Source organism: Pungitius pungitius, chromosome 1 (assembly GCF_949316345.1).
Source record: "Pungitius pungitius chromosome 1, fPunPun2.1, whole genome shotgun sequence".
Lineage (NCBI taxonomy): Eukaryota > Metazoa > Chordata > Actinopteri > Perciformes > Gasterosteidae > Pungitius > Pungitius pungitius.
This window is the reverse complement of record NC_084900.1, coordinates 33,630,053-33,655,873: the sequence shown is the minus strand read 5'-3', so window position 1 is coordinate 33,655,873 and position 25,821 is coordinate 33,630,053. Positions and strand designations below refer to the sequence as shown.

At 44.4% G+C, this 25,821-nt stretch overlaps 3 protein-coding genes across 7 annotated transcripts in view; 2 read left to right on the top strand and 1 right to left on the bottom strand.

Moving 5' to 3' along the window:
- The window catches only part of acap3a (ArfGAP with coiled-coil, ankyrin repeat and PH domains 3a), a 46,517-nt gene extending 36,518 nt beyond the window's left edge, over nt 1-9,999 (top strand). Inside the window, exons 14-25 of one of the 3 annotated variants that reach the window (XM_037479339.2) lie at nt 143-254; nt 549-757; nt 2,089-2,158; nt 2,261-2,355; nt 2,462-2,679; nt 2,765-2,854; nt 2,949-3,038; nt 3,133-3,359; nt 3,875-3,984; nt 4,335-4,445; nt 4,535-4,596; nt 9,065-9,999. In XM_037479339.2, the coding sequence (XP_037335236.2) occupies nt 143-254; nt 549-757; nt 2,089-2,158; nt 2,261-2,355; nt 2,462-2,679; nt 2,765-2,854; nt 2,949-3,038; nt 3,133-3,359; nt 3,875-3,984; nt 4,335-4,445; nt 4,535-4,596; nt 9,065-9,171 (1,501 nt within the window). In that variant the 3' untranslated portion in view covers nt 9,172-9,999. Of the gene's footprint in view, nt 1-142; nt 255-548; nt 758-2,088; nt 2,159-2,260; nt 2,356-2,461; nt 2,680-2,764; nt 2,857-2,941; nt 3,039-3,132; nt 3,360-3,874; nt 3,985-4,334; nt 4,446-4,534; nt 7,977-9,064 lie in introns of those variants that run through there. The other 2 variants (XM_062565568.1, XM_062565575.1) reach the window with 2 other exon arrangements.
- A 636-nt stretch (nt 10,000-10,635) lies between these two features.
- On the top strand, nt 10,636-20,053 carry hipk1a (homeodomain interacting protein kinase 1a). 2 transcript variants are annotated; one of them, XM_037478702.2, is made up of 16 exons: nt 10,636-10,952; nt 11,575-12,373; nt 12,908-13,281; nt 13,368-13,491; nt 13,613-13,732; nt 14,226-14,312; nt 14,440-14,621; nt 14,737-14,887; nt 15,448-15,652; nt 15,776-15,894; nt 16,527-16,675; nt 16,794-16,934; nt 17,628-17,789; nt 17,894-18,078; nt 18,261-18,391; nt 18,584-20,053. In XM_037478702.2, the coding sequence occupies exons 2-16, from the start codon at nt 11,618-11,620 to the stop codon at nt 18,980-18,982; spliced, it is 3,285 nt and encodes a 1,094-aa protein (XP_037334599.2). In that variant the 5' UTR covers nt 10,636-10,952; nt 11,575-11,617; the 3' UTR covers nt 18,983-20,053. The 2 variants fall into 2 exon arrangements, with proteins under 2 accessions (XP_037334599.2, XP_037334597.2); XM_037478700.2 differs by having other exon boundaries at nt 10,637-10,952; nt 16,524-16,675.
- Nucleotides 20,054-20,159: 106 nt separating this feature from the next.
- On the bottom strand, nt 20,160-25,276 carry sdf4 (stromal cell derived factor 4). Of its 2 annotated transcripts, none has more exons than XM_037478704.2 (7): nt 24,945-25,276; nt 24,007-24,333; nt 23,147-23,283; nt 22,911-23,024; nt 22,634-22,792; nt 21,679-21,854; nt 20,160-21,489 (listed from the first exon to the last, which is right to left on the bottom strand). In XM_037478704.2, exons 2-7 carry the CDS (start codon nt 24,315-24,317, stop codon nt 21,313-21,315), a joined length of 1,074 nt encoding a protein of 357 aa, XP_037334601.2. In that variant the 5' UTR covers nt 24,318-24,333; nt 24,945-25,276; the 3' UTR covers nt 20,160-21,312. The 2 variants fall into 2 exon arrangements, with proteins under 2 accessions (XP_037334601.2, XP_037334600.2); XM_037478703.2 differs by having other exon boundaries at nt 25,046-25,276.
- Between the last annotated feature and the right edge of the window lie 545 nt (nt 25,277-25,821).

Genomic DNA, 25,821 nt, shown 5'->3' with positions numbered 1-25,821 from the left:
GGTTTGATTAAATAACTGCTGACATTTTGATCAGACAAAAAGAATACTTTAAATTGTTTTAAAGCATTTCACACTAAACTATGCAGATCTGTGCAGATGGCGGATATTTTGACTGGTGACAGGACTTTGATTTGTCCTGCAGGAGCTGCATGCTTCAGGCGGAGTCGGAGAAGCTGCGACAATCGTGGATTCAGGCAGTTCAAGCTAGCATTGCGTCGGCCTACAGAGAAAGCCCAGACGCGTACTACACAGAGGTAAGGCGCAGGTTTAGAGCCTGGAGCATGCACAGATGTGTTTCATTTTTACAACCTTTACAACAAAAATATAGGAGTCAAAAGATTCATATAAATTAGAAAATGTCCGGACGGTTTATATGGAGTCACTACGAGCTCATTTTGGCTTCAAAAAAGACCAGAAACTATGATGTATTGTTTAATAAAAAAGTTGCATCACAGAATCTGCAGTTGTATTGATTGAGCAGGACTGTCAAGGGATCGGAACCCATTTGTGTTCTCCTACTGAATGACATGCGATGCATTCGTGTTTAGCACCTGGACCGAACGGCTTCTCCGTCCACCAGCAGCATCGATTCCGCCAGCGAGCCGCGGGAGCGCAGCGCGCGAGGGGAGACCATCCTGCAGCGGATCCAGTGTCAGCCGGGGAACGAACACTGCTGCGACTGTGGCCGGGCCGACCCGCGCTGGGCCTCCATCAACCTGGGCATCCTGCTGTGTATCGAGTGCTCTGGCATCCACAGGTACAGTCTAGGAAAATGTTTTTTTTTTATCTTTTACGTATCTGTCAAAACTGCAGATGAACATTTTAGATGCTTTACACCTGAAATAATAGTAATTTAATGATCCTATTTGTAATTAGAGTCCTTTTAGGTCTGACATTGTGGTAATAAATGATCGTTTTTTAATCAAAGTGAGTTTGTTGTATCTTGAGCAGCAAACATATATTCTGTCTTCTTTTAAGATTATCTCCAATTTCGTCTTAACTTCCTTGACTAAGTTGCTGGTGCTTTACAGGAGCCTTTAATGCATTTGACCAGTGAAGTTAAATCTATTTCTAAAGAAAAGCTTCCAGGACCCAATAAAGAATACGTGGAGTCAAAAAGACTGTTTGAACCTTACCGCAGTTGTGCTTTTCCACTTTTCCATTTCCAGTTCAGTTAAACAAAGCAAAGAATGGCGTGTGGGGGGGGGGGGGGGGGGGACCTCAAAACAACAACATGTTACTGTGTGGCTGCTGGCACTGAAGGCAGGAAGTGGTGCCAACTGCTACTTTGGCCTTGCATTGGGCTTTCCAAAGTCTCCATGCACGTTCTGCTACACACACACACACACACACACACACTGCTGAAAGGATTAAAGTGCACAGGCTTTGATTGAGAGTTTCCACTGAGGGAATAGTAGTGAGACGATAACGACAAGCTGCAAAGCCAGGACACACACACACACACACACCTACACATACACAAACCTCTCAATAGTTGAATTCAGCGTCAGATCATGGTGGACATCCTGGACCAGAACTAATGTTTGGATACGTCACACTCATTTGTTTTCAAGCCCCTGGAGGGAACGAAAGGTCCCTCCGGGGGCTTATTCTGAAGTTGCCACTGCTGATGTGTAATCACCAACCCGATTCTTGTGTGTGTGTCCTCGCTTGTTGAATACTCACGCCACCTTTCGGGGCTCATCCTCTCACAGTGAATTTTGTTACAAAGCAGGGGAACAATGAGGTAGAAACATCGACTGAGGGTCTGGTCTTTTTTTTTTTTTTTTTTTCACTGTTGCCTGGATACCAGAAAGCTACATCAGTGGAACTTTGTGATTTGCATGACATTAGAAGCTGCTCCTCTCATTCCCCTCTTATGACCGTACATCCTTGCAGCTATTCAGACCTGCAGCTCTATTATACGACGCCATAGTGTTTGATGCATTTGTTAATCTTCTTCTCTCCTGCTTTAAAGAATATAAACTACTTCTGTTTTGTTTGTTGTGGCCGCCATCAGGTTTCTCTTTCACTCGTCAATCGCTGGACTAAAAAACATGAACATTTTTTTGTTTGTTGTTGCGACAGGAGTCTCGGAGTTCACTGTTCAAAGGTTCGCTCACTCACACTGGACTCATGGGAACCCGAGTTATTAAAGGTAGGGCTACAGTTCGCTCAGCTCAGCAACAAAATCCAGCTAAAGAAAATGTGACTTTGAGGAGAGCATTAAATGTCATGTCTCTTTGTCTCTGCTTCATAGTTAATGTGTGAGCTTGGCAACGGTGTCATTAATCACATCTATGAAGGTTCATACCAAGAACAAGGTCTAAAGAAACCATTACCCTCCAGTTCAAGGTAGGAATTCATTCAATATGGCTGAATCCAATTCAATCAGGGTTTTTTTTTTTTTTAAGCATTGCAAGTGTCTCACATGTTGTGGTCTTGTTGTGGTCTCGTGCAGGCAGGAGAAGGAGGCTTGGATTAAGGCAAAGTACGTGGAGAAGAAGTTCCTCAAGAAGCTGGGCTCCACGGAGATCCTCATCAACGGGGCGAGGAAGTCGGAGCGGCGGTGGAGCGTGAAAAAGTGTCGGAGGCACAACAGCGCCACCATGGTACCTAAAACCCGCCGAAGGTACCGACAGGAGCCCGGGACCACCTCCCCGTCCGCCCTCTCCTCAGGTAAGCCTCTCCGTCCGGACTCGCGCCGCCCGCGAGGGGCGGAGCCTTCTGCCCACGTGACCCGTGACCCGTGTTTGTCTCACAGCCGCTGCTAAATTCCGACGGGACTCCCTGTTTTGTCCCGATGAGCTGGATTCTCTCTTCTCCTACTTTGACACCGGCTCTGGGCCTCGAAGTAAGCAACGCAGTATTTGACTGTTGAACCACGTCCCGAGAGGAGGCGGCGGTTTGTTAATGTGTCCGTGCTCTGGCATCTCCCGGTCCGGCAGGCCTCAGCAGCGACAGCGGGCTGGGAGGCAGCACGGACGGCAGCACAGACATCCTGGTGTTCGGCGCCGTGGTGGGCAGCGTCACGGAGGGTAAGCCCAGCGGGAGGGACGGGGTCACACACGGGTCACGTCACGGAGGGGGACGTCGGATGACGTTCTCCCCGCCTCCTCTTTTCCGTATCAGAGTGCGAGGTGTCGGAGGACTCGAGCGGTGAAGCCGAGCCGGAGGCCGAGCCGGAGACGTCGGACCCCGAGGACGCGAGGGTCCTCCATCCCGGGGCGCTGCTCTGCAAGGCCTCCAAGGCCCGCAACCTGCCCGTCATGGCCGAGGCGCTCGCCCACGGGGCAGATGTGAACTTGGTCAACGACGAGGAAGAAGGGAAGACGCCGCTCATACAGGCCGTGGTGGGGGTGAGTCAAGGTTTGGGTCGGGCGGTGCCAGAAATGAGTCACGTGGGAAGCATCCGATTTGTGCATCTCATTCCGGGATTTTACGACACAATCGAAGCAACACTTCAACGTGTGGGAAACAGTTGTTTAAACTTTGTTAAGTCTGCTGATGATGTCATAGTGGTGTCAGCAGTTTTATCTGGGCTCGAAGTCGTAACTTTTACTTTTTACTTTTTTAATTCCCAATATTACTTTAACATCTGACAAAGTGGAGCCGGCAGATAATCATTGTTTCTGCATCTGGGCAGCTGTCTTTAGTTCATGCGGAGGTTGGAGAGAGTTAATTGTAATGTGCGCATCTTCACATAAACAAAATATTATACCTTATATATATATATATATTCATATTGGTAAATTGTTTCACATATTCACACTGCTGCTGGGAGTGTGAGAATATCCGTCGTACACCCGAATGCCCTTTTCCTGCAAAAATCCATTTCTCTTATTGTCGGTGACGTGTTTGTTTATCCTTTCAGGGTTCGTTGATCGCCTGCGAGTTTCTGCTCCAGAACGCTGCTGACGTCAACCAAAGGGATGCCAGAGGGAGGGGGCCCCTGCACCATGCCACAAATCTGGGACACACGGGGTGAGTCACGAGACTGAAAGTAGCTGCTGACTGTTGCTCCCACTTGCTTTACGTGAGTATAAGACCTGAACTTTGTACTTCTCTTGGCTATGTGGCTCACTTGGGATCAATGACGGCGAGTCTAGTCTTAAGTATGATGATAATATCAACTAAAATCAAATGTGTAACTAAAACTAACTCAGCGACAAACCCGTTTTCTTTTCGCTGGTCACAGCTTATCGAGTTATTTTAGATTTAAATGTGTTAAATGTGCCGGTTCTTCTGTCAGTGAGCCTGACTTTTAGAAAATGCCGATCTGATCAGATGTGCGCTTTGCTGTGATAAACCTTATGTTTCTCTGGCATTTTCAGGCAGGTGTGTTTATTCCTAAAACGAGGAGCCACACAGAACGACGGGGACGAGGACGGCCAGGATCCTTTGAGCATAGCTGTACAGCAAGCCAATGCTGATATAGTCACACTGTATGTTCACTTATACACATACCGTCCATGCATTTCAAAGTCATTCCCCGTGACCTTCTTTTTTAACACCCTTTCCTTCTTTGCTAAAGGCTGCGTCTGGCCAGGATGAATGAGGAGATGCGGGAGTCGGAGGGACCGTTTGGACAGCCAGGTCAATACCCAACCAGCAGCCCCACTGAGCAGCAGTACAAGAGATGCATTCAGGAGTTTATCTGTCTCAATATAGCACAGTGCTAGAAGTTTAAAATACGGTGTCAAACCAGTGCGGGGGGATGCCATTAGACATATGACTGAGACAATGCCGGGGGGGGGGGCCTCATACTTATTTCCTCCACTCGCTTTCTCGCCACCGGATCAATCAGAAAGTTTCCCAGTCTGCTGACTTGAGACCAAAGCCGTCAGCTCTTCACTCAGGATCGCACAGCGACTCAGTGTTCACCTCCTTTAGTGATGTCAGACTCCACATACGGATGATGAGCTTAGTTTTATTCATCGCTGCCAGCGAAGGGGTAGCCACTTTCATAGATCTGCCAGCAGCACCATTGGGAAGCAATCAAAAGAGCACAATTAAGTCATCAGCAGAGGATTCAGGAACGACTTTTTTTATGTGGCGGTTTTTGAGGGCACAGGGTCCTCTGAACCAAACACCAGCTCATCTGTCCCAACAATTCTACATTTTAGTTTGTTTTGAGCCTGAGTGGTTATCCCAGTGATAACTAAGAGTTATTTGGGGCACTGTTCCGGAAGTAAAATCCCTAAACTACAATACCTTTTCTACAGATTAGATCCGCATGAAACTCTCCTGGTTAAATCATCAGTAGAGAAGATTAAAAACTCCATTAAAAGCTGGAGATCCAGGCCTGCGTCAACGTTTAATATGAGTCCCAAAAAGCATTTCAGAACGGAACATCCAATCACTGAGCTTTAATTCAGATTTCACATTTCGTAAACAGGCTTAGTGTCCGGGTCACTTTGGTGTCTCCAGCTGGATTCTTCACCATGGCAACGGCGACCGAGGCTCATGGGTAATTGTTGCATTCAGAGCCATCTGTTATACCAAAACGACTGCTATTCTCAGAAAAGAAGCAGAGATTGATTAGAGTGAACTATGCCCTGAGAGAAAGATAAAAAAAACCACAAGCAGCTGATCCATTTTCTATATCTGATTTAAATTGTACCGTCTAAGCTGTATTCTCTCCTGGTATTACTCAAGAACTTGTGGGAAAACAAGTCGAAGCAGGTTGAAACAGGCGGGGGAGGTGGGGACTCTTTTTTTTTTTCATCTATGATTTACTCAACACAGGATAGAAAACCATGTAGATTAGAAAATGGATCGCCGCAATTGAGTTTTCCCCAACACGCTTCAAACCCTAAGGGAGACATGGCATCAAGGACAATTTGAAATGGGACTAAAAAAAATGGGAATCATTAATTCCGGAAAACCAGTTCCTCTTTGGCGGTATTCGTGGCACAGATGAGTCGGGTGAATCTATCTTGTACAGGGTGGTGCACCCAATTCCACGTGCCTGTTTCACGGTGGAGGAAATAGGAGATTTTTTTAGGAACCTGAGGATCTGTTGTTGATGAAATGGCGTTTGGCGCTCTTGTAAGATAACTGTGACAGAGTAAATGATCCCAGAAGAAGCATCATTACTCCGTTTTGATCAAGAGAATGATCAAGTAAAGCTTTTATGTTCAATTAAAAGCAAAAATATGCACTTTTTCTTACCAACGGTGATTTAAATTTAGTTTTTGCTCATATGTCGCTTATTTTTGATTTTTTTTAAATAAGTTTGAATGCCTTTTGTTTTTGTTCATGATGAACCGTCCAGAGCAATAGTGCAATGATTATTTCAGTACAGATAATCTGTATTTTTTGTATTATGTTTAACAACAATGCAGATTATATTTTTTTATGCTGGATTATTTTTGTTAGATTTGATTTGCTGAGCACTCTCACACATGGCGCCAGTATTATATTCTCATAGTAAGAAAGAGAGCCAATTCTCCAACGTTTCTGCAGTAAAAACTGCATTAGAAGTAGGACACTTTTTGATTCATCACAATAATCCAACTTGTATTTCTGTATATATAGTATTTGTTTGTGAAAACTGTTTATTTATGGTATTCTAATGTATCACTACAATAGGCCGATAATAGATTTGTTTTTTGTTCATAGTGCATGGGGGGCTTTTGCCAGGTCTTCTTCAGTCCTGTTTCTGTTGGTTACTTCTGTGCCCAGTGTACCTGAATATTTTACATTTAGTATTGTTGAATGAATTGTTGATATCTATGTTCTATACTGACAAAACATAACATCAGTGCATGGCATGACAGAAATGATAGAAATGACAGACCGAGCACCCACCTCCCACCGGCTTCCATTGGCTGGTTGCTACAAATTTAATGGTCCCTTTTATGCCCTACAAAAATGATGTAAGATCTATTATTATTATTCTTATCTGAGGTCAAATTAGACCATTTTTTTCCCCCAAAGATGTTGCTTGCCTGACAGATGCTAAGGACCGTTGGGGTTAGTGAAAATGCTGTGTGCTTCAGGCAAATAATGCACGACGCTTACTATTTATCCAGAATTACTCTAAAATATTCTCCAAACGGACATAACGTAAATTTGGAGTAATTTCAATATTGAAAATTTTAGAGAGAAATATGAAAAAAAGGCCCAGTCGCACCAGAAGGTTGAAACACAAACACAAATCAACCAAGCGGCCCGACAATTCGGGTTTCTTTTAACTGGAGTACAAAGAATTTCATGGAAGACTGAAAAAACGACTCTCTTGTGCTAACTGACTCTTGGAAAGTTTGTTGGATTGGTTTTCTAGTTGAACAATAAGATCACACTGTAAATTAAAAAAAAAAAGATGTATTCAAACCATTGAGTCTGCGGAGTGTCTGCAACCTTTTAACGAAGGAGCTTGTAGAGGTTCAATTAATGAGCTGCGACCTCAAAGAGTTTAACTCAAGCGTAGATTTGGGATTCCATTTAAACCAATGCAAGCCGAGCAAAAAAGAGACCAACCACAAAAACCCTGTTTTATGATCCCAACTTTCCCGCCGATAGTTTTCACACAGGTTCTAACTTCTTGATTGCCAGTGACAGATTCAAATGCAGCCTTTTCTTATTGTGTGCAGTACTTATTGTGGTCGCCTGCAAACACAGGGAGCAGATTTTACGAGATGATGTCATCACTTACCGAACAATTCTTTACATCAAGCCATCGAAGGATTACGTGTCGCACAGTACAAAGTGTCTGTTGACTGTTGTGTGGATAAACTAAAACTCTAAACACTTTCCTATCATGCAATTTTTAACTTTCTTGTATTTTCTCTGTCTCTGACTGTTAACTGTAACATGTCTTTGAATACTGTGCCTCTGAATATACCTGTGCATATTAACGCCGACTTCTACTATTACAACTACTAATGCGTTTGCTTTTGATTCCCATTTTTCGTTCAGTAACTCCTCCCACTGTCTTATGAAATTAAATTAAAGATGTGACTAAAATCTAACTCCTCCCTTTGCTTCTTTCTTCTTTTCTGTTAAAGCATTTTGCCTCTTCTAATTTCATTCACTGTTGCCGCACTAATCAAATACTTCTGATTTTCAAAGCATGACATCATAACATTCTTTCCTGAAGTAAGAATTCAATTAAAGGTCTGTATGCTTGGGGAGAGATTAACATGTGGGTTTTAAGTAAAACGTGGTTAATAACACACTGACGTTGTTGTCAGTAGTCGTAAGCACAATTTATTCTTATTGTTTTCATTAACTCTAATAACCCCAATGAATCATCATTTTCCACCTTTTTTAGACATTTCAAGACGATTAACCTGAAATTCACTGAAATGAGTTTCTTTGCGGTCAGATATGCATCGGCTTAAAAGCTACAGTTCTGTAAAATTGAGTAGAGTTTGTAGCATGAAATGAGAATACTACAAAAACTTAAAAAATTTCAATATGTACAATACAGTAAATCTAGCCAACTCATTAAAAAACACATACCGGTAATGCATTTAAAGTATTGTACTCATGTACAGAATCCTCAAGCTAACTGAAGTAGTTCTAATGAGCTTTAGTAGCTGCATAGTTCCTTCATAATGTAAAATGCCTTATTCTCAAACGGGCCATTGTTTAAAATGAATTCTTGGTGCTTTATGTATATTTGAATGGCATTACTGTAACACAATTATTATTCACCTCTAAATGGGAAGTTAACCAATGATCTATTTATTATAAGGCTTTTTCTACGTGATCTCTCCTCTTATTTCTCACACTCACGCATCACACAAACAGGGAAAGCCAGGAATGTTCATTCCTCCGTTTTTAATTAGCCAAGCCTGGAAGCTCTCATGGGACACAAAAGAGTTCAACTGCTTTTGTTGTGCCTGTGGATTCAGTGGTTACCATGGTCACAAGAAAAGTTAAGGCTCAGCATTTGGACGGTTGAAAGAGGCAAGCTTCATGGTGCCTTGGCCCTTTTTAGCCCTTCCTTTTAGCTCCTGTTTCCCTCATTGCTTGTATTCGTACATTTTTATATAAAAGATGTTTCGACTGTTCAAAGAGCTCAATTCTTTGTACCTTTTTTTTTCTTTATCAGGAGACGCCACATACCTCGACATCTTTAGAGAATTTTCCCACATGGCATCCCACAACCCGGAGAAGCTGAAACGGAGGAGTGTACATTTCCGACACTCTTTCAGGTAGTCTCTCAATAACACCTGGAGAGGGGCAAGAATGTCCCACAGCCACAATCCATCTATAGTCTCATCAGTTTAACATCACAATTAAACCTTACTTTCTCCTATATCATAAATAGTAAATTGTCTGTTATTCCTTTAGAAATCTACATCTGAGTTGCATTGAAGTGAAGAATCTATTGCAATTTTCAATGCTGTTGTTCATTATCATTCAATTTGCAATTACCTACATTATATCTGCAAGAGTCTTGTGCTGTTTTAGATCTTTTATTTTGAAATGAGGATATGCTGGTCTTATCCTCTTAAATGTTTTTTTTAATGAAGTTTGTATTGCGTTTATACAGTGTTAAATCAAACCTTTTGGATAAAATGCCAAGCACTTATGCTGCTTATTTTTCTTTGTTTGTTTTTGGTATATAAGTCATTTGTTTGCTGCATCAGTTTAGTTATCTGATAACATGTCTGATTCATTGAAGTTATTTTTCTGTGTGCAATGCGTGTGTGTGTGTGTGTGTAATGCATGCGTTTTTCCCCATTATAGTTCATACCTAAACTTGAATTCAGCTACGTTGCATGGTGTGTCATATCGTCCATAGTCATCATCGTCAACAATCTTGAAATCAGAGGGATCTTTCTCACCATGCATTTCTTTTCCTTTTTTTTGCATAGGCTATGCTGGTGTAGTCTTCATAATGTTTTCTTTAAAAGTATACTTTGCAGTACCACAAAGTGCAGCGCTTATGTTACTGTGTACAGGCTGTAGAAGCAAATGAATGCTAATATATCTGAACGAACAGGAATGAAAAAATAAACATGTGTCTGTGGTTACATATGCAGTAAGAGTTCTTTGTTAAGTTTGCCACATACTGTATCTAGTTAGTACGTATATCACATCTCCATGTAGCTAAATCAACAGCGCCCACCAGTGTTTATAGATGAGATCAGTTAGTACAAAAAAAAAACCAAACTTGCATTAACAGAATCACTGAAAATATCTAATTGACCATAATACATGTATCTACAATTGTGAGTTGATAATGTGGGTTACATACAAAGCAATGTGTTAGCTCCCATACATATCCATACAACCCACCAATAATAATCCCTAACGGCTAATTGATTTTGCATTTTTGTGTTTTGGATTTTCACAATATTTTTCATAATTTTTAACTTGCACTTAACTATTTTCACTATTTTCCTTATTTTGTAAAAGCTGCCCAACAATTTTCCTCCGGATGAATAGTTTGTTTTGGACATTGATTTCAATAATACAAAAACACTATGGTGAGTTTAGGAGTGTGAGTATAATACGCCTAAATATCACAACCACTGACTCCACCAATGCCGAAATAAAATAAAATAAAAACGGTTAAAGTTAGAAGTGAAACATCTGTCGACCAATAACCGATCTTCGGCCGTGCCGCCGCCTCCGGTGACGTCCAGTCGTCTCGCCGCCGTTACGTCTTCTCGGTGGAAAGTAACGCGAGCGCTCGCGCCGCGATGACGACGGAGCCCCGCAGGAACAGAAGGGCCCGTCATGACGCCCGTCCGCCAAAAGTGACACCGCGCACGTTCTTGCTCGCTTGTCACGCGATGTGACCGCGGCCTCGGGTCGGAAGTGACTCGGGTGTTGCTAGCTCGTTAGCTTAGCGGTTAGCTTAGCCTTCCTCCGTCCTGCTGCCAGCTCCAGCTGATCAGCTGCAGCGTCGCACGGGGCCCGGGGAGGAGATGACGATGCGGCCTTAGATGTCCGATCGGCGTCGGCTGTTTTCGGTCATCAAAATGCAGGTATTGTCACCCGAGAATATGTAGAACTTTTAAAAATGTTTTCTTTAATTGCAGCGTTGGTTCTTGGCTTGTTAATGGGTGCGAGAGCATCAGCTGTGTTGTGCAGGGTTGGTGCACAGTTCTATTCAGTGAATGCACTCTACAACAGTTCTAACGTCTTATCGTGGTGATAACCAGTCAACTAAATAAAGAGACACGGCAGCCCATCACTACTTGCCTATTTCTGTCCCCACACATTTTGATGGCAAGCTTTCGGTTTTTTATATTATTATTATTATATTCTTACTGAACTGTTGCGCAGACATGTCCCTTTCTGCAATTCTCAGTCTGGTTTATACCGTGTACAGATTAATAATACGTGAGAGGCTGCTTTTGAGTTAATCTATTATCATAGGAACCAATAACAAAGACTCCAACCAACTTGAACTCCAGGGGTTTCCAGGGGTGCGTGAAATCTTAGTCAGCGAGCATTTGTCAAAATTGGTTATTGAAAGATGGGTTGAAATGTGATTGAAGATGAATTGGTAATAGTTAACGTACAGATTAATGTACTTCATTAGCTTCATTCCATCATCATCATCAATAGATGACAAACTCCTCCTGTTTTCATTTTATTTCCTAGGTGTCCTGTTGATGGCTCTCTGCTGATCTTTTAATCTGAAGACATGGCGTCGCAGCCGGAGGTGTTCTCCTCTCCCTCCGTGTCCTCCAGTGCCTACTCTCGCTCCAAGAGGCTCAAAGTCGAGAGCGCGTCCTGGGACGTGTCCGTACAGCTGGGAGACGATGCTTACTACCAGCACAGCCCCACCCAGGGAGCCGCGCCCTCCACCTCCGGCTCCAACTTCAACCCGGTGTACAACCCCACCCAGGTGCACCCGCCGACGGCCGGCTCCAGGGAGCAGACGGTGGTGCGGGCGGCAGACAGCACAGGCAGCGTCCGCGGACCTCCCTCTTCCTCCTCCTCCTCTTCCTCTTCCTCCTCCTCCTCATCTTCCTCCTCCAGCCGTCGGGCCAAGGATGCCGAGTCCTCCTCCCAGCCGTGCGACCCCTACCACAGGCAGCACAGCCTGAAGCGGAAGAGCGAGGAGGTGGACAGCAGCGACAGCGTCCAGATCCTGGAGGAGCTCTCGGCCCCTGTGGTCTCCAACCGCGCCGCGGGCGGAGGGGCCGCCACCGCGGCTCAGTCCATAGCGCATTCCACCTCCACCGCCAAGAGCAGCAACTCCCACAGCGAGGGGGACTACCAGCTGGTCCAGCACGAGATCCTGTGCTCAATGTCCAACAGCTACGAGGTGCTCGAGTTCCTGGGACGCGGCACCTTCGGCCAGGTGGCAAAGTGCTGGAAGCGGGGAACGAACGAGATCGTGGCGATAAAGATCTTGAAGAACCATCCCTCTTATGCTCGGCAAGGCCAAATAGAAGTGAGTGTTCTTTTTTTTTTTTTACCCTTTGTTGACAAAAACAGGGAGGTCAAACTGCCCTTAAAACAGCTAGCACAACATGACTCTTTATGGGGACAGTGTCCAAAATGTAAACCAATAAAGAGAAACGGGCCTCAGCTAACTCACTAATTCCATGGCATCTTAGGATGGTTGGAATGGAAAAGATTTCCATTTACCGACACAGTTGCATGATTAAGTTAAGTTGTTATCAACAATATGATATCATGTCCAATGATTTTGGGTTTAATTACTTGTTTTTTGCTCAATTTGAGAAGTCCTTTCTTGAAAGACAAAATGAGACATCGCTCAAAGCATTATGGGAACTTGTCCTAAACACATCATTTGATATTTTACCAGGAAAATGATTATTCTTAATATGAGTTTTAAAAACTTTCAATATAGTTTTTGTTCCTCCTGGATCTTTTTGTTGCATATTATACAAGCTTAGGGTCCAAAGGGTTAAAACATATATGTTATGAACCAACAACATCCTCCTCGTCTTCCTCCCTGCAGGTGAGTATCCTCAGCAGGCTGAGCACAGAGAACGCAGATGAGTTCAACTTTGTCCGCTCGTACGAGTGTTTCCAGCACAAGAACCACACGTGCCTCGTGTTTGAGATGCTGGAGCAGAACCTTTACGACTTCCTGAAGCACAGCAAGTTCAGCCCGCTGCTGCTCAAGTGCATACGGCCGATCCTGCAACAGGTCGCCACGGCCCTGATGAAGCTGAAGAGCCTGGGTTTGATCCACGCCGACCTGAAGCCTGAAAACATCATGTTGGTCGACCCTTCGAGGCAGCCGTACAGGGTGAAGGTCATCGACTTCGGCTCCGCCAGCCACGTGTCCAAAGCGGTTTGCTCCACCTACCTGCAGTCTCGATACTACAGGTGAGTACGTCCGCCCCCCCGGGGCGCCGCGTGTCAGGGGCTCTCGAGTAACGTGCGATGATCCTGTCGTTCGTGCGTCACGGCAGAGCCCCGGAGATCATTCTGGGACTCCCTTTCTGCGAGGCGATCGACATGTGGTCGCTGGGGTGCGTCATCGCCGAGCTGTTCCTGGGATGGCCCCTTTATCCCGGCGCCTCAGAGTACGATCAGGTGAGCGGCAGTGCCCTCAGGTGACGACAACAACGCCCGGTTGCGCTGGTCAAGCTCTCCACTGAATGGTTTCTATTTTCTTTTCTTTTTTTAATTTTTTTTTTTTAATTCTCCCTCTCAGATCCGTTACATTTCCCAGACCCAGGGCCTTCCTGCAGAGTACCTGCTGAGCGCCGGAACCAAGACCAGCCGCTTCTTCAACAGAGGCCCCGACTCCAGCTACCCGCTGTGGAGACTCAAAGTACGGGACTCCACTGAGACGCACGTTTCTGTTTGCCTCGTCTGGCCTATGTTGCACTAAAGGCCGTGTTAGGGCCATGTGTGTTAGCGCAGTGATGAGGTCAGTGACCCCTGCAAAAGGAAGCAATGTAGTTCCTTTGCCAACAAGTCTCAGAGAATATCTTTTTCTCTTTCTTTTTTTTGAGTGTTTCTATTTACAACTTAACTTTTAACTAACTATTCATTTTAAATGATACAAATTGCTAATGCTTTTTTTTAATCAAAGTGAAAATCAACCTTTTGTTTGGATTGTCTGTTGACAATGACAATAACAAGGTAAAAAGATAACATTTAGACTTTCTGACAGTCTATAACTGACTTTGGGACAATTTAAATGACTTTTAAGGACATTAGCTGTAGTGCTTTCGTGAAAATTTTAGGCCAGACTTAAATTCTAATCTACAGCGACCCTAATATGCAGCCGTAGTGAACTGAGGCTTTTTATGTTTCTGCAGACACCTGCGGAGCACGAAGCCGAGATGGGCATCAAGTCAAAGGAGGCAAGGAAATACATCTTCAACTGTCTAGATGATATGATGCAGGTGAGGACGGAGCCGTTTTACCTCGCACAAGCCGGGCCACTTTTTCTGTCACGTGAATTTGAATGTGGTGTCACTGGGTGGGACGGGACCCGGTTTGACAAGGCCGGAACCTCCTGTCGTTCTGCAGGTGAACATGACAAACCTGGAGGGGACCGACGTCTTGGCAGAGAAGGCCGATCGGCGGGAGTTCATAGACCTGCTGAAGAAGATGTTGACGCTGGACGCGGACAAACGGATCACGCCCATGAAGACGCTGAACCACCCCTTCGTTACCATGACACACCTGCTTCACTTCCCTCACAGCTCCCAGTAAGTTCTGCACCGGGGAGGAGTGCAATTGCGGCGGCTTCCGGTTGGTTCTCGGGATTCCATCTTTGTGTTCCTTCTTTTTTTTTTTTTTACGATTTCTTCACACATTTTACAGTGTGAAGTCCTGCTTCCAGAATATGGACATATGCAAGCGCAGATGCAGCGCCTTTGAGAATGGCAAAAATCCTTTTGCCAGCAGCAACCCCCCGAGTGCAGGCACCAACCTCACGGTCACCTTCAGCAGCCAACTCAACCAGCACAATCAGGTGAGAATGGCGCCCGTCTGCCTGCGGCTCACCGCGGTCCTCACCCAGTCACTCCGGTGGATCCACTTGTCCCTCGTTTTAGTGAGGCGATGGCCTCACTAATCTACTGTGTGACTGTACGCATTTCTATAGAATCTGATTTCTTTCTTTCTTGTGATCACTTAATGTAAAAGATCCATTCAAATCAATCTTGACCGGTAACGGTTCTGTTTGAGGGTCTTTTCATTCTAATTGATTTGTCTGGTTGAGTGCACTGGTTTAAAACAATATTGTAAGGGCAATGACATTAAACTTAAATCCCCTCTGCCCATCTCAACTTTTCATTCCTGTTGTACACTTGTACAGATGCAACATATTTGTAAAGATTTATTTTTGTATTCAAAGATACTGTAAGGATATTTTTACTGGAAACTGTCTCAATGTAATTCTGCTCCATCAAGGAGACCTTCAGAGAGAAGATCATTGCGTTGAGGCCTCTGGGTTTCCTTCTGTTTAAATTCTCTTCTTTTTTCGGCACTGACGGCGATGTCTTCTGCGATGTGTGATACGTTTGACCGCAGATGGCCTCAGCGGGGGGCCAGTCTCTTTCCCTCAGCAGCAACGTCCCGCTGCTGAACTACCCGCCCGGCCTCTACCAGCAGGCCACCATCAACATCCCCGGCATAACCCAGCAGGGCGTACCGCTGCAGAGCCGACCCACGCAGCTCTGCACGCAGGCCGAGCCCTTCCAGCAGACACTCATCGTTTGTCCTCCCTCCATCCAGGGTGAGAAGGCAACATGATGGTGTCTTTGTGCTTCAATGAAGAAAAAAATCTTATTGGCGAATAATTTGACCAACCAGACGCTAAAGGAAAGTTTTTTTTGTTGTTGTTGTGTTGTGTTCACAGGTCTTCAGCCGTCCAATAAGCCTTCTGGTTATCCAGTGAGGATGGACAACTCTGTACCCTTGGTTCCTCAGAACCAGTCGTCCCAGTCTCTGCACATCCAGCCCGGCATGCTGTCACAGGTAGGAACCGCTTCACGGCCGCTACGCGCGGGCTCCGCTGGGGTTTGGTGGAGTCTGATTCCAGTATTGAACATGTCAGGTGGAATGTAACTGAGCATTAATTATTGCACCAGGGCAAGAGAAACATGACGTTTAACTGCTTTGCGTAGTACTCACAATTTACGGTGGATTTTGTAAATACCAAAAGTGATCACTGACTTATTTTAGATATTTTAAGTTGAATGTATTTTCCCCCAATATACCTAATATAGAACTCTTGTGCCTCCTACTGGTAAATTTGAAGAAGACACACAGAAAAAACGCAATGCACACTGCTGTGTTTTAAAGCTTTAGAATCTTCTCAAAACATTTATTTTAGTAAAAACATTTAATTTCCTCTGTTTGTTACAGTCCAGGATCACAGTGCTAAGAAATTTAGCCAGATTTTGTTCTTTAATCTTGGTCCATAACTAATTAAGATGCCTCTGGAGGTGAGTCTGGAAACAAGATTGAGATGCTGGTGACGTCTCGCTGTGGAACAGAGATGCAGCACTTCTTTCCCATGTCAATGTGTAACTGCTAAAGTTAAAGTTTTTAATTTTTTAAAATTTTTTAAGAACAAAATACTTGATGTTTTTGTGTGCATACAGCAGGGCTGGCCCGCAGGCACACAGCAGATCCTCATCCCTTCCGCGTGGCAGCAGGTGCCAAGCATGGCCCTCCACAACCCCGGGCAGGCGGCGGTGCCCGAGTCCCCCATGGGAGCCCAGATGCCCGACGGTCAACCAGCCTCCGGCTGGAGGTGGGTTCGGTCCGGCGGGGACTCAAAGCGGAGCTTCGCGTCTCGGGGGGGGGGCGATACGGCGATGAAACGGAACGTTTTCGAATTCAAGTTAAGCCCATCCGTCCTTTCTCCACAGGGGTCGTCATGGAAACCAATACGAGAGCCTCAGCCAGCAGGACGCCAGTGTGGGCCGTCCCGCCGTCTCCCAGGGGGCCGCTCACTCGAGGTCCCAACAGGGAAAGAGGTCAAAGGCCCGGCACGCAGACGGCAAAGCCGGGTATCCAATCGGAATCTTGTACATTATTTTGGGGTCCTTCTCTAAATTGTGCTGTTAGTGGTTTGATGCCTGGCTTCTCCTTACCACTTGATCAAAGAGTTGATCTACTAACAAAAACACGTGTGAGCCACACTGTTGCAGCCACAGACAGCATAGAGATGTTGGAATGGAATCCGGGACGGACTTACACGTTGTTGGGTCTGTTCTTTGCTTTGACTAAAAAAGAAAAGATCTGCAAAACCGCAGGCTTGAAAGATTAAGGTGGTGCCCTCAAATCCTTTATTCAGTGGTCCAAAACCCAAAGCTGTTCCATGTCATAGTATGAGCTGCCAATGATTTTATTTAAGAAGCTGGAATTTGAAAAGTTGAACACAAATGTGAAAGAGAAATAGATTTTCAAGCTGCTTGAACCCCTAAATTGAATGTGTGTGTGTGTGTGTGTGTGTGTGTGTGTGTGTGTGTGTGTGTACAAAAAAAGGCCAAAAAAATCTGCCAAATGAACGTCCCACAGTCCTCCTTTAATGTGCTTCAGCGATATCTACTTAATTTGATAAGACTATGATTGTTTAATATTAAATTAAAAATGATTTCAAGCCAGTGCAAGCTGTGAAGAAAGTGAAAGTCCTACAATGTTCTAATAGATTTAGCATTTTGCAATGGCAGAGTGACGGAGCGATCGCATTCCCCCTGCAGGCCTGTGTCTTCGGCCACCACTGTGGTCCTCAACACTTCGGCTCTGGCTGGCGACCAGTCTCAGCCCATCGTCATCTCGGACACGCCCAGCCCTGCTGTCAGCATCATCACCATCCACAGCGACTCAGAAGACGACGATGACAGGAAGTTCCCCGCCGCCCAGTGAGCGCTTTCCCTTTGTTTTTTTTTGTTTTTTTGCGGCATTAGAGCTTTCACAGAGACGTGAAAGTCTTTTATTTTACTGCCTCTCTTGTTCTCTCCTGTAGCTCCGGGACGAGCCAGCGGGCCAACGTGATCAGCTGCGTGACCGTGCACGACTCGGACTCCTCCAACAGCAGCCCGCCGAGCGCCAAGACGACCTCGCAGCCCGCCAAGTCTTTGGCCGTGATCACGCCGTCAGTGAAGAACCAGCCGGCGGAGAGCACAATCCACAAAGCCCCCGCAGGGCCAGGTCCTCCGGGGCAGACAGCCCCCTGGTCTTTGTTCATTGCATTCATTTGCTTTTGGATAACTGACAACAATACTGACAGATGCATTGACAAATCAATCAATCAATCAATCAAAAGAAAACCCCCCCCCCGTAAAGTTTGACACACAATATTCACACAATATTCTGTGGTTTTGCACTCGCAGATCAAAGTACGAGTGGCTCCGGAAAAGCCAAGAAAGGCTTGACTCAGCCGTCCGGTCGGGCAGGAGATCCCAACTCTGATCGCCATCCACGGGCCGCGTCCAGCAGGTCCCAGCCGCTCAACCTGAGTCAGGTAACAACTCACTCACACACACACACACACACACACACACACGGTCAACCCACAAATTTCACTCCCGCAACTCAGCGGTCCAGATGTTGGCAGGATCCACGTGATCCTGGACCGGTGTCCTCCTGAGGCCGCTCTACGTGTGGCCGTCTGCGACCCCCCTCTCTGACCCCCCACCCCCCTCCGTCATTTCAGGTGCAGCAGCCCGTGATGTCGTCATCCCTCGATCAAACAGGAAGCGGTGGTTCCCTTCGGCGGCAGCCCACCTACCCCCCCGCCGCCCCGTCCTACCGGCTCCGGGAGAACGCCGTCTTCGGCCCGACCCCGAACCTGTACGCCTACCCGGCGTCTGCCGCCCTGGCGTCCGTGTCCCAAGCCGTGGACCAGATGCAAGGGGGCTCCTCCGGCCACGGGAGGGCGAGCGGAGCGTACCCCTCCCTGGCGCTGCTCCAGAAGAGCGGCAGCCTGGCTCTGGGAGGCTCGGCTCCGGGACAGTACGGCAACCAGCCGCAGCCGCAGCCGCAGCCGGGAGGGCAGCCGTTCCACCACGCCGCCGCGTACCAGCGCAAAGTTAACCCGTACCCGTACCTGTAGAGACTGACGCGCTGCAGGTCAACCAAACGAAGACCGAGACTCGAGACGAGCACAAGCTCACCACGAGCCGCTGTGATGCCACTTTGAACTGTTTTTTTTTTTTCAACAACTTTCTGAGATTTGGCATTAGGTTATCAGTATTTATATTTTAAAATATTGTTGCTTAAAAAAAAGCATACCCATTCCAACTTTGCTGTTTATTTGTGTCGCATACAGCCGGTTAAGAGCAACAAAGAGCAGTCTGTGGGTGTAGGAGCACAGGACATTTTAAAATGAGAACGAGGTTTTAAAGCGCTGACTTTCAGCTTTAATTGAAGCGTTTTTGACCACAACACAAGTAGAAATCTCCAAAAAAAAATCTTTTTCAAACATAAAGCTGCTACAGACTGCAAAGTTATTATTTTATTTTATTGGATAAAATGTTTTTGAGGAAAAACTGGAACTTGTCTGATATTGTTATGTCATAATTATGATGAACTAATTGTGTAAGTTACATTTACATTACACACAATCTCTTTACTTAGGTCAATTTCTATTTTTAACTTTAATGAGATTTTTTTGAACGTGTGTGTATTTTATTGGTTTTCTTTAAAAAAGAAGAAGAAAAAAAGAGGAAGTAAGCAATGCTGTATTTTAATAATGTGTCACTGTTCCATGTCGTTTCTGTTTTAGTGCTGGCCATTGACCTATAATATTTATATGTGAATTGATGAAATACATTCCAGCGCAGAGTAAGGTGGGATTTGGAGGGGGTTCTTCTTAAAGTTTGCGTGTGTCTACGACAAAGACACAAATGATGTTGGGAAAATGTAGAAGCTCTTGTCTCGTTAAGTGATGTCTGTGAAGTAGAAGCGTGCACATAAACACATGGCCGGGTGTCGCAACAATTCATTCGTTTTGGATAATCAAATGTGACAAAAGAAAGAGGTTTATAAATATAAATCAATGTTCAATGTGTACCTGCTTCTATACAAATCATTGTTTATGTGAAATGGTGTTTTTTTTCCTACAATCCTGCTGTGATTCCACACAATGAACCTTAAGGTGTAATAAAATCCTCTCATCACAACATTTTGGATTGATTTTCCCAAGTTCCTTACATTTTGTTGACTGTTGACTGTATTGGATGTAATTGTTATTTGCACCCCTGAAAAATAACAAATACACTTGAAGAAACCCAGGTGCTATTTAATTTATAAGAAATATTTATTACCAGTACATTTGCAATATATTTTATAAAGCTTTGTCAATCCAACACCGTAGCAGGATTCAAACAGTTCACAAATTAGGGAATTGCAACGACATTGTTTGACCATGCATTTGCAAACAAATGAAAATGTAAGGATGAACCAAAGGTGTTCCAAATGTAGCTTACACGTAAACGTTAACAAGAGTGAGCTTTCACACACAGACCACCCTCTTACAGCAATTAAGCAAAAAACAAAGACGTTCAAAGATGCAGCTCATCCAAATTATACTAGTAAAATAAATAACTTCCTCTGCATCTGCATCCTTGTTAAGTACAATTGGATCGCCTTAAGCCGAGATCAAAACAAAAGGCCTTTCCATACATTTTGACCTGACACGGGTCATGTGACACCTGTGCTTTTCCTTCAGTAAGTCAAAATAATATATAAAAGGAAGAAAGGTACATTGTTCTCACACACTGGCATCAAATCAATAATGATGATTTGTGCAGCCAGTCAGTGAGGCAGTTTTACAGAGTTATGCTTTTCTTTTTTTCTCACCGTTCTGTAAGTAGGACGGATACAATCTATACTGGGAACTAATGGATCGTGCCCCCAGAATGAAGAAATCCCCTTTTTGAGTTTAGGCAAATTTGGGTGTGCGTCACCATAATATAACATAAGGGTCCTTTCAGCAGCTTTTTTCTCCTGCCAGAGGCATTGCTGTGAACAAAGAATAATTAAGCTGTAGACAGAAACGTCGGCTAGAAAGACAGATCCAGTCTCTGTCCCGCTGTGACGGGAACAACAATATCTAGTCAGGGTTTAAATTCCTCATATACACACGTTACACAATGTGAGATAAATTAATTTTGGAGTCAAACAGCACGACATCTAAAAAAAGAGCCAATGGACGGCTGGCATGAAGTCCAGGGCTGAAGGAAGGATCTATTATTGGAGTCAGCGGAGGCCGTTTAAAGGCTTTTAAAATCAGAGAATTGCACACTAAAACCTCCCATCATTGGTTTGCCTGAGCACCCCCCTCCCCCCCTTTGTCCCTCCCCCCCATGGCGACCTTGTCTCTGAAGCAGATGTAGGGTGTCGCCCTGGTTCGCTGAGCGGACCGAGAGGGAAAGTGTGTCCTCAGAACTCCTCGTGGACATTTCTGGCGTAATCCATGAGCTTGCTGCCCGTGAAGTATTCGCTGTACTTCAGAATCTCGTCCAGCTCCAAATTATGGTTCTGGTTTTCATCGGCGACGGCGATCATCTGCTTGGCCTCGTTCAGGGCGTTGTGCTCGTTCATCGGGTCCATGTACTCCTGCACAAGCACGGAGGAAAAAGGACAACAAAAGAAAGTCAGCGGTGATCAAATTAAAAGTGAATCTTATTTAAAAAGATATATATTTGCATTTATGAAATGGTTGACACAATTCAAAATGCCATCATGGGGTTTTGAGTCCTTGTTCGGCAACTTACTGAAACCTTTGAAAACAACAAATAAGCTCACCTCCAGCTCCTCCATGGTCACAATGCCATCCTGGTTTGAGTCAATGACGTCCTCAAACTCCTTCTTCCTCTCTCGGACCCAGTCATCGTCGATGTCCTGGGCCTGCTGGTTCTCCACGGTGCCCACAGGTAGAGAGATGAACTCTGACAGCGTCAACTTCTCATTGCGATCCTGGTCTACAAGCACAGCCACAAGGAACGTTTATCTGCTAAATGAATTGGCGTCGCAGAAAATGCATCCACCGTTACATTTATTACATGAACAGATGACATATTTACCAATGATAACAGATTTAATGTTTTAATGTATCAATCATGGGCTTTTGTCCAAGACTCATAGCAGAGTGGGAGCAATTAGAGAGTACATTTAACTCTGGGATTAGAAATGCTGTTCATATACAAACAAGCAATTCAAAGACCCCACCTACAGAAAATGCTAATTGCCATTTTTTTCATTTGTTCAGGGTTTTCCAGATTAATCAAAATAAATGACTGTGTTCTGCAGATGAATGGTTCTGTAAAACTTTCATGTTCCTGACTGCAAAACGCACAAGTAGCAAACGGTCTGTGCAAAGCTGGTTTCCGCAAAGAAGTGACTAAGAAATGGAAACCTGTTCAAGAACAAGTTTAACAAACTTTACCAGCTTGTATGCGAGTGATCTTTACAGAGTAACCCAGAGTTACTACAGCTACATGCAGATTGAGAGCAGAGGGACAAATTTACAGCATAACAGACTTTTTCCCCCGAAGAAATTAGTCAATTTTGGACCCTTGGTGCTAATGTTTGTTTTGCTATGTGTCTGGATGCATAAATAAGCTGCAGTTTGCTAACTAGTTCCCCATAGCGTCTTAAAAATATTTAAGGGTTGTTTTATGTTTGTTTCCACTGCCGAAAAGTGGGTAAAAAAAGTTCCCCATTGATCCACATGATTCAGGCATTATGTAAGGAAAAGTACCTAAGTCGCGCACAATCTCCTTGACCATGTATTTGAGCATGCCCCTGCTGTGCTCGGGATGAAGGAAGGAGAGGAACTCTTGTTCATTCAGAAACTCGTCACTTGGAGGGGTTTGAGCCTGGAACCAGCGGTCCTTCAGGCTTTCCAGAACCTCCTGAGCTGCAACCAGGAGACAACTCTCCTCAATTACAGTGAGATTTTTGCAGCACATTTTCACAGATATCATTGAAAACATTGTATAATATATATATATATATATATCTCTTTATATACTTACTTTCCTCGTCCAGTTTCAGATCTTCGTTATTCTTTATCTTCTCAGCCACTTCCTTTTCATTGAAACCTTTGCTGGCCAAAAATTTGACTCTGTATTCATCCCATGTCACACGACCTATGAACAAAGCACGAGTTGAAAATTTGGGTTTGTACTAAACAGAAAATATTCCTTAGTTTACGACACATGTCAGCATGCTTTGAATCGAAAGAGTCGGTCCCTCTCTCTCTCTCTCTCACCGTCGCCATCTGGGTCAACAGCACGGAAACTGTTCTTGTTCTCGACCAGGGCCTCCTGAAAGTGCTCCGAAGTTTTCTCCATAATCCAGCGCTGCATCTCCTTGGCGCTAACACTCTTGTCATTGTTGAAATCCACTCTGTGAAGATTTATTGCTTATTATATATGCTTATCTAGTCATTAAATTATAGCGTGTGTGTACTATCATCTGTAATGACGCATATCACTTGTCTGGCTTCTGCCCAACAAGGTGCTTTTGTTTAAACTGGCAAAGCACTAATACTTTTTTAACGCTGACATGTTCATACCATTTTAGGTTAAATAAGCAGCAAGAAGGAGGAGGGAAGGGGGCTGCATGATGTCATAGTGAAGGATAATATGAAAATATGGAGCGGCCTTTGCTGTCATTCAAAATGGCAGCTTGCCTTGAAAAGTTATACAATGCAGAGAATATTTACATGGCTTGTTCTTCATTCTTACTCTCACTGCAGGTATTTTGATGCCTCAGGTGCATTCTTAAGTGAAAGCTTTTATTTTTAAATTTCAATTTTAAGGAATAGGATGTGTAGTAAACATTGGGGTTTCACAACACTCAATTATCCTTCTCATTTTATTTGTTTTGCAATACTGTGTTGATGTGACAAACCTTCAGCTTCTCAGTGATATGTATAGTAATCACAGAATATGTGGGTTTTTCTGAAGGTTTGCACTTCTGTTTGCCATCTCTAAATAGAGTTGAGTTGTAGCTGTTGACTCCTAAAGAACCTGATCACTGATCAGCAGCTAGGATCAAGCTAAAACATTTTTAAAAAGGATGCTGCAGCCCCTGGCTGAGGTTTAAAAGATGAGGCGCATGTCTTACTTGGTGAAAATTTCAATCAGCTTCTTCCTGTTCCTCCTTGGCTCAGAGTCCTCCTCAAACTCCTCGATCTCTTTACCCAGGAAAACCTCCTGGTGGAAGTCCTTATTGAGGTGGCCATCCAACTCCATCTTCATCCCGTTCAGGTGGTCCGCGGGTAGAATCTCGTTGTCGTCCTTGCTGGCTGGAGACTTGTCTTTAGCGGCGGATATGTTGGCTGGCCGTGCATGCACATCCATGGTGTGGAGCAGGATGTAGACGAGCAGGGACACTGACAGGACGTTCCTGCACCACAGTTTCCTCCAAACGGCCATGGTTGCCTAAAGAATGCTGTTGAGAACCAACGTTAACTTAAGTTGTCTGAGATTAAATCCTTTTTTTACATGGACTTCATTGAGCACACGGTGGGCCATACTTCCGCTGATGCATTACGCAAATTGGAAAGTCCAGTTTACGTAATCACACCGAGGACTCACGGAGAGGAATTTTTTATTGTAAAATCACTCAATTAATTACAGAAATATAAGCAGGCAACAGCTAAATGAATGCATGAAGCCATAATTGCTGCTGAAAGGCAACCAATAAACAAAAACGGACATTCACGATTCGTTATTCGGACACTACAACTTATACTCTTAGTTGTGAACCCGTAACGCCAAACCTTCACGGAAATGTTCACTTTTAACGTTTTCCAGTAGGCAATATTACAATATAATAAACAATTACTATGGAGTCATATGAAAGTCACTTAAGATTAATTGCTGTTCGCTCGTGCATTTAAGGCTCGGCACGTCAATTCGAATGATTTTAAACAGTACAACGCAGTTAACGTTATATGGCTTAGCTAAGAAGCTAACACAAATAAGCTAATACCAATACAACTAAAAACAGTTAACGCTAGCTGCAATAAAAAAGCTAGAAGAAGAGACAATGCGACCAACCTATCGAGCACAGGGACTAAGACGACAAGAGTGCGGAAGTTCAGGAGACTTGGGATACTGAGAGGCGGCTAACGACGGTGTAAGTAATTGAGCAACATTACCTGCTGGCTAACGTTAGCTTGACTTCCTACTCGAACTGGTTTCGTCAGGCGAGCTGTCAGACTCCAGTTCCTGTACACGTTGCCTCCCAAAACACGCCGACTCATGGACGTGGGAGGAGTCGTTGTTAAAGCTCGGGCTCTGATTGGTCTCTCTGATGTCCCAGTGAGTTCACCCAGGATGTCAATGCAATGGGTCACTGAGTAGATGCTAATGCTGCTACGAATGTATTTTTCTGTCACACTAAGACGACTTCCGTGTAGCGCTTTCAAGGTAAAATCTATATGCTAGAAATGATATATCTTAAAGTAGCTTCTTCTTGGTTGGTCTGGTTGGGGTTTGTACTGCAGGAAGCGGCCGCTGGGTGGCGCTGTGTTAACATGTAAAATGATCAAGTAGATGCAAAAGCGGTCCAAACACATGCAAGTTTTATTTATTAAGATATGGTTGCTAACATGTTATTTTTTATAGTAAGAATTTGAGAGGCCTGAATTCCTTTCCGACAATGAGCTGATTGTAGGAATATCCAGATCAAAGGTTTGTTCACAAGAGCATTGTTATTTAGTTAAACCTGCAAATGACAGTACTTGAAATCTAAGTACATACTTCCAATCTTTTTCTAATGGAGCCTTCAGAAAAGTGAGACCACTCTCTGAATATGAAAACCGAATAAACCAAGCACGTTGCACTGTTGTACATGGCACAGTCAACGTTCTTTGGCAGGCTTTCAAGCAGCAGATTAAACAAGATAATTCCTTGAGGCCACAAAACAGCACAT

Coding starts and splice junctions, on each gene's coding strand:
- hipk1a (XM_037478700.2), top strand. CDS start 11,618: ATGGCGTCGCAGCCGGAGGTGTTCTCCTCTCCCTCCGTGTCCTCCAGT. Junction 15,653..15,775: donor TTGTCCTCCCTCCATCCAGG/GTGAGAAGGCAA, acceptor TTGTGTTCACAG/GTCTTCAGCCGTCCAATAAG. Junction 16,676..16,793: donor CAACCAGCCTCCGGCTGGAG/GTGGGTTCGGTC, acceptor CTTTCTCCACAG/GGGTCGTCATGGAAACCAAT.
- sdf4 (XM_037478704.2), bottom strand. CDS start 24,317: ATGGCCGTTTGGAGGAAACTGTGGTGCAGGAACGTCCTGTCAGTGTCC. Junction 23,284..24,006: donor CTGATTGAAATTTTCACCAA/GTAAGACATGCG, acceptor AAATCTTCACAG/AGTGGATTTCAACAATGACA. Junction 22,793..22,910: donor TCTGAAACTGGACGAGGAAA/GTAAGTATATAA, acceptor TCCTGGTTGCAG/CTCAGGAGGTTCTGGAAAGC.